This window comes from Cucurbita pepo, chromosome 6, assembly GCF_057944985.1.
Source record: "Cucurbita pepo subsp. pepo isolate OVF chromosome 6, ASM5794498v1, whole genome shotgun sequence".
Classification (NCBI taxonomy): Eukaryota; Viridiplantae; Streptophyta; class Magnoliopsida; order Cucurbitales; family Cucurbitaceae; genus Cucurbita; species Cucurbita pepo.
Genome location: NC_141803.1, coordinates 263010 through 276293, shown reverse-complemented (window position 1 = coordinate 276293; position 13284 = coordinate 263010). Strand labels below are relative to the sequence as shown.

The window sequence follows — 13284 nt, the reverse complement described above, 5'->3', positions numbered from 1 at the left end:
GCCAAAATTAGGATTAAACTAGGCCAACCTAATCTTCTAGTCTTAATATCAGTAACAAATTCAAATTGCTAGACAAGTAGATAACGTACCCATTAAATAAAGGGCTACTGATTAACAAAAATAAGTGCTTTATTTGTATTTGGACGCTCTCCAAGTAAAAATACAACAATTGTTTTGATCTCTTGTTCTAATTCCATGTTGAAAAAACGAAATATTCAGCGTTAGAACAAAGAGACTCTTAATGATTTCATTTTCATCTATTAGGCTGTGTAGCCATCATCATAGGAACTTGCAAGTCTCATTGCCCATGGACTCTGATTAGGGGAAGAACAAAGGGAATATCCCAGCATGGCAGACCATCTCAAGTTGAGAAGGGCAAAACTTAGGCTCTCTTCAGAGCATTTGAAGAATTCCAAAATCCGTGATTCCGCTTCGGAGTCTTCTGCAAGCACAAAGTCTTCGACATATTCTGTAACGACTGGAGAAGTGTCGTGTTCTTTGCATAGCATACGCATGCTCAGTACTTGCAGCGCTTCCATGGCGGTGCTGTGATAGCCAAGGCTCACATATGCCGAGAAGACACTATGGCACGTTGAAGGGTCGGGCTGGATCTTTTCGCGCTTCATCTTCTCAACGACAAACTCAATCACATCAATCCTTCCCTAACATCCATTTCAAAAAAAAAAAAAAAAGTACCCAGAATGAAAGATGAGCTTAAACAGTTGTTGGAATTATGCATGGGTGCATTGAGAGTGTTGTTCTTATCAAGTTAATGACATGAAGCCATGGGGGTTACCTTTTCACAAGCTTTCTGCACGATTGTATTCATTATAACTACATCAAGTTCAATCCCTTCTGAACTGGCTTGATCTAAGAGATTCAAGGCATCATCAAATCTCTCAAATCCCAGCACAATCTGCATCAGGATAATCCAAACGTTAAATTTGAATGATTGAATAACACGATAAAGGAAAAAATTAATGGTAAGAGGAAAGAGTATCAATTGGCGATGATTGACATGGAAACTTATGGAAAATTTTAATAGTGCATCCTCCAGAGAGTTCAATCACCAAGCTATTAGGATTGTTCACTAGTGTTGGCAAATATACATGAACCATGGGTGTCGGGTGTCAGGGTTCAAGAATAAGTTCGTGGACAGCTTTCGAACTGTACAATGGCATGTAAATCGGCCAAACTCAAGGACAGTTAAAAGAAAATATGATGAGATGGAATCAGCAACTTTTAAAGTTACAAACTCTAAATCTGAAAACAAAAATATATAGTTGATAGTCCACAATGTTTGATCTGTTAAATCAAGATGAATACTTCAGGAGTATACTTGCAGTGAGTAAATGTACATGCCTAACAATCATAAATTCATTGGATACCTTTACTAGACTGGTATAAGTTAATATCTGAGGACAAAACCCGGAGCGAATCATCAGGGAGAGAAGAGCAAACGCAGATTTCAAGCATCCGATAACACTGCAACAGTCGATCATCATCTCAAATGTCGCAGCATCTGGAAAGAGACCAGAATGCTTCATATTATTGAATAATTCTATTGCCATATGGATCTGCAAAAGTATAGAACAGTGTTAAACACAAACGAGGAAGTCCTCTATAGCTTAACAGAAGAGAGGGAATGACAACAAGCGCTTACCTCTTTGGATTCAACTAAAAAATGCAACGCTGTGTTGTAAATAGGCGTCCCCAGACAAGTGTTATTGTAATAGAAGAGGTTCTCTGCCACATTTAAATACTGAAGAAGCTCCTTCGTCATCCCCTCCGCACCAAGAGCTTTCAACTAAAGGGAACAAATGAATCAAAGGAAAAAGAGAAACAATAATAATGCCATAAGCAGTGAGGGAACTTGATTCTTCCACTTGCTAATATGGTTCAAGTAGAAAGATTTTATAACTATAGTAACAAATAAAAATAATTTAATTGTGCGCCCAATGCTCTTCCTGCTATGTTCTAGTGCTAAATAAGATTGATCCAACTTAATTTATCAAAACCTTTTACCTACATGTAAAACAATTCTCGAAGTGAAACGTGAGCATATATACACATCAAAGAACATCTGCATGGATCCCGAGAAGATGTTCTTCCAACAATATCGACGGTGTAGTGTACATATAAAATGAAAGAGACTTTGAAACGAGAATCAAATAGAGCTTGAAATTTTGGGAGGAAAGTAGATGGGGTCCTGCAATGTGCTCTAGTCAGATGTGGGTCATTAGCAGACAAGAGCATATACAACTGCAAGCTTTTTTTTTTTTTTTTTTTCTGGTAGGAAGGAAGAGAGAGAGAGTCTTACCAAGTTCATCATAGAGAAATGACTGTGTTGGATCCCATGTTTCTCCATATCCATCTCTATCATGCGTATCCTTTTTGCAGCATCCACCTGTGACAATCTGTTGCCCTCCTCGTATGGAGCATTCACGTTACCAAATAATGAATATAAAAGTTCATATGTCTTCACATCTGGAAGCACCTCAATTTGTTTCATTTTAGCCAACATACGCATGGCACGTTCTGGCTGATCCTGCAATAAGGATCACACAATCTGAGCTGGGCTCAACTAATCCAACCAAGTGCTACAGAACTATCTTATGGGGAGTGTGGCTCGAGAGCAATGGTAAAACTTTTAGAGGGTTGAGAGGACCTTGGAGGGGGAGTGGGAGGGTGTGATTTAATGCGCGCTTAAGGACTTTCGTTTTTTTTTTTTTTTTTTTCTTTTTTGTAATTATCAGCTTGGCATCATTCCAATCCATCTTCTGGATTGGAGTCCTTTCTTGTAGTTGAGGCTTCCATTTGTGGGCTTGTTTTTTGTATGCACTTATAAATTCCTTCCTTTTTCTCAATAAAAACTCAGTTTCTTATCAAGAGAAAAAAATTAACTTACCATCATGTCACATGCTGAAAGAAATGCATTGAAGGGGTGTGGGAACACACAAGCTGAAATTTGTTCGAGTAGAGCCTCAGCCAAATCAAGTTCTAGCGCCTTGCTACAACTTATCGAAACAGCAGCAAGAGTTGAATCATATGGCTTCAATTTCCTCTGTTGCATTATTTTTAACTGAAAAGGAGGGTTTTTTTGGGGTCGAGGGAAACGATACATCATTGGCCGCATAATTAAAAGAAAAACAATACATTTCCATTAAAAAGAAGAAGAAATCTTGTAATGATAATCAAGATCTAACCAAAGCTTAAGTAACTTACTATTTTAATGCCATCACTGAAACCTCTCTCTGAAACAACTGATCTAACAAAACCATCAAATGTGTGGGACGAAGGTTGCAATCCCAGTTCATGCATCTTCAAAGAAATGAACCCTAGTGTCGTCAGTACACATGAAATGCTAAACTAAATAAAGTGTAAAAATATGAACATAAGGTACAAGTAATCAAATACAAAATATCATTTCACTAATAATGCAGTAATGAGCAAGACCAAGAAAGTATGAACAATTTAAGATTGCAACTACTATGGCAGTAACAAGAGATAAAATTATGAAAAAATTATCTTATTTAGTTGCAACTATTGTAACCATTGGCTATATAATTAAACAAAAATGATCTCAAAGAACGAAATAAGACCTGTTGCATTAACTGCTCTGCAAGACCACAGTTCCTAGTAAGCGCACATGCATATATCACATCATTGAAAGACCACCTCAAAACCTTCATAACAAAATTGCTTCTGTAATTGCTCGGCAAAGTTAATCGACCACTTTCAACTTCTCCACACTTCATACCATTAACAGAAAATTGCCCTATGTCACCTTCGCAGGGGACCATTTTCTTACAGTATAACTCGTCGGTAGAAGGTCCATTTTCCTCGAAATTAAAATTTTCATGATAGAATTCAGTTCTTAAGGGTACAGGAATGTCCAATTCTAAAGAGGGTAACTTTTGTCCTGCGGCTCCAATAACCAAAGCCACCATCTTTTGCAGTGCAGTATATGCAGATTTTAGGTCTCCCAGCCTTGTATAAGACCATATAAACTTTCTTAGAGATAAAACACTTGGACTGTAATTTTTTACAAAGTCTGTCCAAATTTCATGCACAGAAGACAAATTTTTCTGACAAACTGCAACCTGATTGAGAAAAGAAAGCTTAGTATTCATTCACTATAAATAAATTAGAGAATTCAGATTCACTACATCAAAAATACATTCTCAAAACAGCAATACAAGGATTACAGGTACATATATGATGTTACAATACCCTTATAGCAGAAACTTTCCTGCCAAAAGGCATAATGCGATTGATACAGGAGACATTGTTTAGAGGAGGTCAATGACCAGAGAATCAATCCCATGATCCTTTTATTCTGCAGAGATACTTTTTTATGAATCAATATGTTCTTATCACACTAAACAAGAGTGCATGGACAGTTGAGTATACATTTAGAAATTTAGAATCGAATCCACATCAAATTTTAATTTATTTTTACTGAAAAGATTGATACTAAGATGCCTATAATCGATCCAATTTTGGTGTAGAAGTAAAATGCATAAGAGTAATTGTAAGTATCTTGATGATGATCGCCAGTTCATAAGAAATCTAAGAAATAAACTATTTTGAAATATAGCTTATACAAATGAAAAGGAATCAGGTTCCTTGCAAACCTTGAGTAGCTCAGAATATGTAGCTTCATTCTTCCCGACCATTCTGCGATCCATCATATCCAAACATTGACTAACATGAACCGTACTTTGCCTTTTGCCACAGGCTCTCAAAAAAAGATTGTACACAGGCAGAACAGGAAACATGACACGACTTTCTGCCAGGAAACTTATTAGACCAAATGCCTATGTTATTACAAGAGGAGAAAACTGTTGTTAATAGTGCAACTCGATGTGAGGGCAAAATATTGCATACAATCTCAGTTTATGTATAACATGTTTATACCTCATCCAAGTAACCGCCCTTACAGAGTGCTTTTATCATAAGTAAAGTGCATGTGTTATCCAGAAAAACTCCTCTTTCTTCCATTATTTTCCAAGTTTCCATGACAAACTGCAAGAAAAATAAATATGTATGCAGCCTTAGACTTCAGCACACTCATCAGTCGCTAGAAAATAATAAGGTCATCATCATTCTTTTTTTCCCATACTAGCATAAGATATGCAAGTGAAATATAGGCATGCCGAAGCACATTACATTCTTAGATAGATGCACCAAACAACATTATTATTTTAAACTTCAACCCCGATCCATTTTACTTACTCGAGGAGAGTGAAAATTGTAGCCATAAAAGGTGACGACTAAATCGAAACTGATCGAAGTTACAAACATATAATATTAGTTAGAAGAAAGGTTGTTTCCTAGTTCAACATTATTATTTTAAACTTCAAGAGGATAATAAAGAACGCAAGAACTACCAGTGGATCAGGTGATCTTGCACAGTAGCTCAAAATGCCAACAAAATTATCTGCAGTTAAAGAGTGTTTTTCCTGGCCAAGTTCCATGAGCAGATTGGAAGCACTACTTCTATCGCCCACTCGAAGTGCATCGACAATCTGTCTCTGCATGAACTTAGTTGACTCGGCTTCATTTCCCAAATATTCAATACCTACACTGAAACATTAATATGTCAACATTTTCCACATGAGATGGTGATTTTTAAAAGGTTTTGCCATTTTGATCTGTCCCACCTGAAAAGATAGCCTATAACAAACTATTTTCAAAGTTTCGAGTTGCAGACAACGTAAGAAGATCAATATAACATACCACGCTAAAGAAACGAAATTGATGCACTCATTTAGCAAAGCAGGACGTATTCAAAGTTCAAACAACTTATTTGCCATAAATTACCTTGGGAGATGAGAAGAGCTCGACAGAATACCATCTTATTCGCATCCTGTTTTCGCCCCTGTCGATCGCAGTAAGGAGAATAAATGAAAACTCACAAGATTCACTGGGAATTCCTAGATGGCTAGTTTTCAGGCGAGTGCATCTTGACTGATCTTACGTGCATCTTGACTAATCTTACGAGACAACTAATTTGCCCTACTACATTAGGGCGGCCACAGGCATACAAGAATGACTAATTTGCACAAATGCTAAACCAATTATAAGTTCATTGTTCGCAATGGCCGTGTTTAGAAATTCTAACAATAAAAATTATGCACTAGATGAACCAGCTGGCCCCTTAAGTCAGCTTCCTACTTCTTTTCTTCTTCTTTGAAGATAACAAATTCAAAATTATAAAATCCAGCCACACTTCCGAACTGAAGATACTTACATGTTCGTGTGGCCTGAATCTGTATAGCGAGTCAGCTATCGATCCCAAACGAAACCTTGCCCTGAGAAAAATGCAGAGGAGAAACGAGGTTAAGGCATCTGTATCTGCTATCGTTACCCGGGAAGAATTTTACTTGCCTGTGCATTGTCTTCCCCGCAAAGGCGGCGACAAAGGCTTAGAAAAGACCAGATTTCGAGTGCAGTGGCAATACGGACAGGGCCATGAGTTCGTGCAAAAATCAAGTCTTGAAAGAAATGTAAATCAAGTCTTGGACTGCAGCCGAATACTGTTCGTGCAAATATAGGGTTTTTTTTTTTTTTTCTTTTTTCTATTGAAAGAAATTATAGTTGTTTGAAAAAAATAATCACGATTAAATATTCTATCCAGATGATTACTTGTTTTGGTAATTTGAATGTAAAATAAATAAATAAATAATTACAAATTAGGCCATCAGTTTATTATCCATCCACCCATTTATGTGTTAAATTGCACACTTAGTCTATAAACTCTAAATTTATTTAATTTTGAAGCTATTAAAAATATCTTTCAATGTTAAAATTTTCAGTAGATCATAAGTATAAAATATGAAATTCAATTGCGTGTATAATGGAGCTCTAATTTTTTTAATTTTGTGTTAATATATCCATGAATAAAAAATGAAAATCTATAAACTAATCTATTAGATAGCAAGAAACTTGTAAATTTTTTTTTTTTTAAACCAAAGATATCACAAGTAAAAGTGAGAATGGGAATCTCTTGTCTACAAAATATTTTTAACTGAATTTTGAACCTGTTAAACAAACATGAGATTAAAATAGATTTAAACATTTTGTAAGAAAAATGTAAACAAAGGTTACATAGGAAATAATAAACATGTACCATTCAATTCACACCACTACAACGACTTGGATCGATAAATAGAACTAAGGGAGACTGCTTGAAGCTGTAAAAGCCGAAAGTACAACAACATTAAATGCCACTTAATCAGTGAAGATGTCAACTGATACCAACAGAGGCTCGATTATTACAGTTTGCTGGTCTGTTTTGGAAGGCTACCCATGGCCTTGGCCTCCTCCTTGAGAATAAACTTCTGAGTTTTCCCTGTCGAAGTTTTTGGCAAATCTTTAAACACCACACTTCGCGGAGCCATGTAGTGGGGCAGGTGTTGTCTGCAGAATTTTATAATATCTTCTTCACTCGCACTGCACCCATCTTTGAGCTTCACAAATGCACATGGAGTTTCACCCCAGTGGTCATCAGGTCTTCCCACAACAGCAGCTTCAAGAACTGATGGATGGCTGAAAAGAACAGACTCCACCTCAATCGAGCTAATATTCTCTCCCCCAGAAATGATTATGTCCTTAGAACGGTCCTTCAGTTCTATGTAACCATCAGGATGCCTCACCCCCAAGTCCCCACTTCGAAACCATCCGCCATTGAAGGCTTCCCGTGTGGCTTTGAGATCTTTTAAGTATCCACTCATCACAGTGTTGCCTCTGACCATAACTTCACCAATAGTTTTTCCATCGGCTGGAGCACTCTCCATGGTGACAGGATCCTTTATGTCCACTTCCTCTAGCCCCACATGCTGCAATCCTTGGCGAGAAGTTAGCTTTGCCTGTTTATCTTGAGGGAGTGAATCCCATTCTGGTTTCCAAGAGCAAACTGTTGCTGGCCCATAAGTTTCGGTCAAACCATATGCATGGACAATCAGGAATCCCATTGCTCTCATCTTAAAAAGAACATGGGAAGGCGGCGGAGCGCCACCAGTCATCATGGTTACCTTCCGTGGAAGGGGCTTCTGTTCGCTTGTTGGTGCATTGATAATCATGTTTAAGACAGTAGGTGCACCGCCCATATGAGTAACCTTATGCAGAGAGATATTGTCAAAAATTTCTTTAGCAGTCGCGTTTCTCTGGCAGATGTTTGTGCCGCTCTGTGCAGCCACGCCCCAAGTTAAGCTCCATCCATTGCAGTGGAACATTGGAACAACCCACAGATACACAGGGAGTGAGCACATATCATTCAGAAGAACTGCAGAGAGAGCATTGAGATATGCACCTCTATGGGAGTAAATAACACCTTTTGGCCTTGATGTTGTGCCAGAAGTATAATTAAGAGCAATTGGATCCAATTCATCTTTAGGCCGCCTGATCTTGAAATCGAGTTTTCCAGACTCTAAAAGGCTCTCAAACTCTAGATATCCTGAAGCAGAGCCCTCTCTGTCGATGTGGGAAGGTGGCTGATCATATTCATTAATAATGACAACAAGAGGTATCTTTTCTCTCCTTTCGGACATAGCTTTAATTGCTCCCGTTACAATATGTTCAAACTGGTAATCTACAACAATGATTTTAGCTTCCGAATGGCTCAACAGCGTAGAAACCATTGCCGCATCATGGCGTACGTTGAGGGAGCAAAGAACTGCACCAGCCATCGGTACAGCAAAATGTAGCTCGTACATAGCTGGAATATTCGGTGCCAAGGCAGCAACCTGCTCGAGAGAATCGTAATTCGCCGCAAAATTAGCCGAGAAATGTGCAGAAAAAGATTAATCTAACCAAATACCTCAAAGACCTCAAAACTATAGATTCACTATTGATCATAATAAGAAAGGAACCGTTGTTCAACCATCAGAAGAACTACTATCGTCAACACAAAATAAGATCCGTAAGCTTCAAATCATCGCAAGTAAAGAACAACATCATAAATAATTTCTAGTTCTGTATAAAAAGCCATATTCAGATACTAAGGATGAAAAAAAGAGAGTTGTAAATACAGACCACATCTCCACGAGCGATTCCCATTCGAACAAGAGCAGAAGCGAGCCTGGTACATCGGAAAAGCGTCTCTCTCCAAGTGTATTGAACACGTCCATAGACGAGAGAAATCCGGTCGCCGTAGACCGCGGCGGAGCGCTCCAAGAAGGTGATTGGAGTGAGAGGAACGTAATTGGCAGAGCAGCGGTCCATTCCGTCCATGGATTATGCAGAGAAGAATCAATGAGCATGCGATTCTCCTGCTGTGCAACTGCAAGACAAATGCAGTGTATTAGGCACGTGAAGATAATGAGATTAAAGAGAGAAAGAGAGAGGTGGAAGATGACTAAAGGAATGGTGAGAATGGGTCTAGCGTCTTGATTTGTCCATTCCGAGTCGTCGTTTTCGCCTTGCTCTTGATTGACTTCAATCATTTGGATTTATTTGGGAAATATACAACAACTCCAAATTTAGCTCACTCAAGATCAAATACAATTTCTTCAACAAAAAATTAAATTACTCTTAATCTCAATTTTGTGTGGAATAAATATATTCTAACCGATTAATTTTGTAATTGTAATTTTATAAACTCTACAATTGGAGTAGAAATCAGCTTTTGAGACCAATAGTAGTGTAGTTGTAAAGAAGTGACAATATAAATTCCATTCTAGGTCACCACCAAACAATTTTATATTTCAATTTTTAAACTTAAAATGGTTTAGGCCAGCTATTTTGAAACATTGATTAATTAAATACTCAAATTCATTAAAATATCGTAAGTCCTTTCTAATGTGTTAGTGTTAGGTCCATCGAACCGCAATTTGCTTTGCGGTCATCTTAGTTTCTGATTCAAAAGTAGGAGCTAGTTGCATGGATCTTCGTTTCCTCTTTTATTTCCCTCTACGTTTTAATATTAGGCAATTTCAGAGTTCGATTGCTACCCGATCAACAACCTCCATTACACAATATTGAATTCTCAATGAGATACAATGCAACTTATTTTCCTAACTGTTAATATACAAGTGTTGGGAGATCATCAACCCCACGATCACGATTGTAATTTTCTTAATCCAATAATTATATAGTGATGAATAGAATCGTGGAAGAAAATGAAAACATAGAATTTCACCAACAAGTGAGGCTTGCTGATTGCACATGCAATCAGCATAAACAATAGAATGCAATAGAATGTACAACAGGGAGGATTGTGGAAGATTACGGAAAACCCCTCATCATAAAAATAGTTCCCATGGAATCATCTAAAGCTTACATAAAAAAAAGCCTGGGGTTGGGCGTGTTAGACGAACACGACTCTCCACAATTGGCTTTGCTTTGGGTTTCCCCAAAAGGCCCCAAACCAATAGATAGTGTATTTTTTTATTATAAACCCATGACCATTCCCTAAATTAACCAATGTGGGACACTTTCATCCAACCGTGCGTGCGTACCTAACTAGAAGTCTACAGAGGGTTGAAACAAAACAAGAAGCTACCTGGAAACTCAATAAATTCACTATATTTGTGCATCATGTGGTAACCAGAGGGTACAAGAGACCTTTCAAATACTCTACAATCTCAGATCCTCCCAGCTTGGAAGTTCCAAACACTCTATCAACAAAGGTAATTGGAACCTGTAGGCCACAGTGAAACACAAATCATATCAAATTTCCCCGTGTAAGCGGTCCATATGGAAAGGGCTCAAAACAAAAACAAGAAAAATTCAAAAGAAAAAATATTATATTCAAACACTTAACTGAGGTTGTTGAGATCCCATGATGGGCAAAAATGAAGGGAAATGATTTTTTTTTCCCTTTTCTAATAGAAAATTAAGGGAAAGAAATATTGTAAAAACAATTTTACTTTGTCACAGCCACAGGGCACAATTCTACCTCTTCAATGTGATAACCATTTCTTGTAGCTCGAACAATCATCTCCATTTGAAAGATATATCCCTTGCTAACAACTGAGCTAATGATATAATCAAGCACCGATTTCTTGTAGAGCCTACGACATAGGAATGAATCATCAATTGAGAATTATAGAAGTATGAACGATTGATTCAATTGATAAATTGAAAAAGAAAAAAAAAAAAACTGCTTACCGGAAAGATCCAGTTAAATCTGATACACCAGGCCATAAAAGTGTTTGGGCAAGAACGTTAGCACCTCCACTGGTTAGTTTGCGCATAAGATTCCATCCATGTACACCGCCACCTTTCACATATCGGGTTCCTGCAACTATATCGGCACCCGTTTGTAACTTCTTCCTGAAAAAAAAAAAAAAAAAAAAAAAAGGGTAAACTAAGTGGTCATTAAGATCTAGAATTTAATTATTTTGACACTGCGTTAAGGAAGTGAAGTGAGGTAATGGAATGAAGCTGGGTGAATATTTTGGCTGCAGAAAAAAGGCACAGAAAGAAAGAAAAAAACAAAGTTATTTCATGGAGAAAGTAACATAAAAAAATTAAGAGAGAGAGAGAGAACCCTTAGAATTCCAGCAAACATGCTAATGGAAGTATGTTTGCAAGTTGAGTTTTAGAAGTGAAGATATGCTGCAGAAAGTAGAAGTTTGGATGGCAATTTCCAATTAGAGGCACAAGCAAATCACTAAAGGCCTTTACTTTGTGGTGTCCATATAAGTAAAACAAAAACCTTGATCCAGTCGAAACCTGGCACTCGCATGATTGATGGGAGCCCAGTTTTCTTGTACCAACAATACAACAGTTTTTCAAAAGAAACCCAACAATACAATTATATACAGCCTCATTCTTCTCTTTGGTCACTCGATTTTCGATGTTAAGAAACCATCATTCCCCTCTCAAACTCATATTAAAAAGGGCCATTTATTAGAGAAATAAAGCTAAAATCGTGTGTCATTCCAATTATTTGACATTCGGCAATTATATTCTTAAAAGTATTCTCATCTACTGTTCTTGCATATGTCAGAGCCAAAATTCTGGATAGCGCCTTTAGCTTCCATTTACAATCATTTTTTCAAGCATCAAACTAAGATTGAGGAAGTTTATCGACATCTTATTCTTGTTATTTTATTGTTGAATTATAAACAAAATTAAATATAAACTAATAAAATAGGAAGATAATAATATCAGGGAAATAGGCAATGCTAATGCAGCAGACTGGAACTCGTGAAAACATTTTCAAATCCCAAATCCAAAACTAGAATATTGTTTTCAAAAGTTTTACGCACTCATACTAAAAAAAACTTACATGGTGAGATAAGTCAGCATTCATTATAACAACAAAATTACCAGTTGCATGCTTGAGACCATGACAGTAACCCGTTCCTGAAATGAATCATTCATCAGATCTGTGATATTTTCAAAAGAAGAAGTCGTACAACATACCTAGTCCAAGCTTCCCAGGTCTGACTCTCAATAGCTGCACGGGAAAACAAAAAACTAAACAAGTAAACAAAATAAGATAAAGATTATATCTGTGCTGCAACAAATGCAGAAACGTCCACGGTGAACTTACGATCCGATCTTCACCATATACTCGTTGCAACTGTTTCACAACTTCTTGAGTACCATCAGGCGTCATCAACAACAATTATTTCAAAATCAACATCCCTGACATCGGCAAGAAAACATTGTGCTGCGTCATTTCCAATTTCCTCTCCTTAAAGCGGATGGTGGGCGAGAAAAGGATGCTTATGTAATCTATTGCCATTTCAACTTCCAATATTGTAAAAATAAACAAAAAGGTGCACAAAGAAAACAATCAATCGATCCAAAAACTCGAGAATTGAATCTGCAAATAATAATTTCACCAGAGAATCTTCCTTAGCATAAAGAACAAGGTTGATCTCATAAACTTTACTTCTCACCGAAAACTTTTGATTCAATTAAACCAGAAGTGAACCCTAATTAAACGAATTACAATTTTATACAGATGAAACTTCACTTGGTAATTGATTACGGTTTTCCAGAGAGTTTCATCGCAATAGTCTAACTCGTGATCGTTATTGGGATACGATTACAAGCAGCGAGAGGGATACGTACGGGAGGTGCTTGAGAATGAGGTAGACAAGCAGAGAAATATTGAGGCGCTCGTTGTAGGTTGGGACAGTTAAACTGTACTTATTCCTCTCCTGCTCCGCCATGAATTCGATTACGTAAAGGCTTAAAGATTACTCTTCAACCAGGCATTCCTATAATGAAGAATCGCGAAATCAACTGGAAACCGATCGACGGCAACTGCGATTCGCGCCCTCTGGATTCAGGCGCGCTCAGGAGACAAAATTCGACGAG

The 13284-nt window shown here is 37.4% G+C and overlaps 2 protein-coding genes and 1 pseudogene across 5 annotated transcripts; all 3 read right to left on the bottom strand.

Moving 5' to 3' along the window:
- Positions 1 to 111: 111 nt before the first annotated feature.
- Positions 112 to 6548, bottom strand: LOC111797340 (Tetratricopeptide repeat (TPR)-like superfamily protein). 2 transcript variants are annotated; one of them, XM_087125046.1, is made up of 14 exons: positions 6394 to 6548; positions 6257 to 6317; positions 5827 to 5884; positions 5394 to 5584; positions 4921 to 5028; positions 4638 to 4820; positions 3603 to 4103; positions 3226 to 3321; positions 2909 to 3082; positions 2321 to 2548; positions 1664 to 1807; positions 1389 to 1577; positions 797 to 916; positions 112 to 662 (listed from the first exon to the last, which is right to left on the bottom strand). In XM_087125046.1, the coding sequence occupies exons 1-14, from the start codon at positions 6399 to 6401 to the stop codon at positions 261 to 263; spliced, it is 2463 nt and encodes an 820-aa protein (XP_086981172.1). In that variant the 5' UTR covers positions 6402 to 6548; the 3' UTR covers positions 112 to 260. The 2 variants fall into 2 exon arrangements, with proteins under 2 accessions (XP_086981172.1, XP_086981173.1); XM_087125047.1 differs by having other exon boundaries at positions 5394 to 5589; positions 6394 to 6537.
- A 512-nt stretch (positions 6549 to 7060) lies between these two features.
- LOC111797335 (butanoate--CoA ligase AAE1) lies at positions 7061 to 10633 on the bottom strand. Of its 2 annotated transcripts, none has more exons than XM_023680315.2 (3): positions 10508 to 10633; positions 9040 to 9286; positions 7061 to 8750 (listed from the first exon to the last, which is right to left on the bottom strand). In XM_023680315.2, the coding sequence occupies exons 2-3, from the start codon at positions 9235 to 9237 to the stop codon at positions 7281 to 7283; spliced, it is 1668 nt and encodes a 555-aa protein (XP_023536083.2). In that variant the 5' UTR covers positions 9238 to 9286; positions 10508 to 10633; the 3' UTR covers positions 7061 to 7280. The 2 variants fall into 2 exon arrangements, with proteins under 2 accessions (XP_023536083.2, XP_086981178.1); XM_087125052.1 differs by lacking the exon at positions 10508 to 10633 and adding an exon at positions 9363 to 9381.
- On the bottom strand, positions 10221 to 13158 carry LOC111797676 (dolichol-phosphate mannosyltransferase subunit 1-like; annotated as a pseudogene). The gene is made up of 8 exons (XR_015421539.1): positions 13036 to 13158; positions 12509 to 12603; positions 12379 to 12412; positions 12242 to 12318; positions 11387 to 11408; positions 11116 to 11284; positions 10904 to 11018; positions 10221 to 10645 (listed from the first exon to the last, which is right to left on the bottom strand). The product of XR_015421539.1 is annotated as a dolichol-phosphate mannosyltransferase subunit 1-like (transcript).
- Between the last annotated feature and the right edge of the window lie 126 nt (positions 13159 to 13284).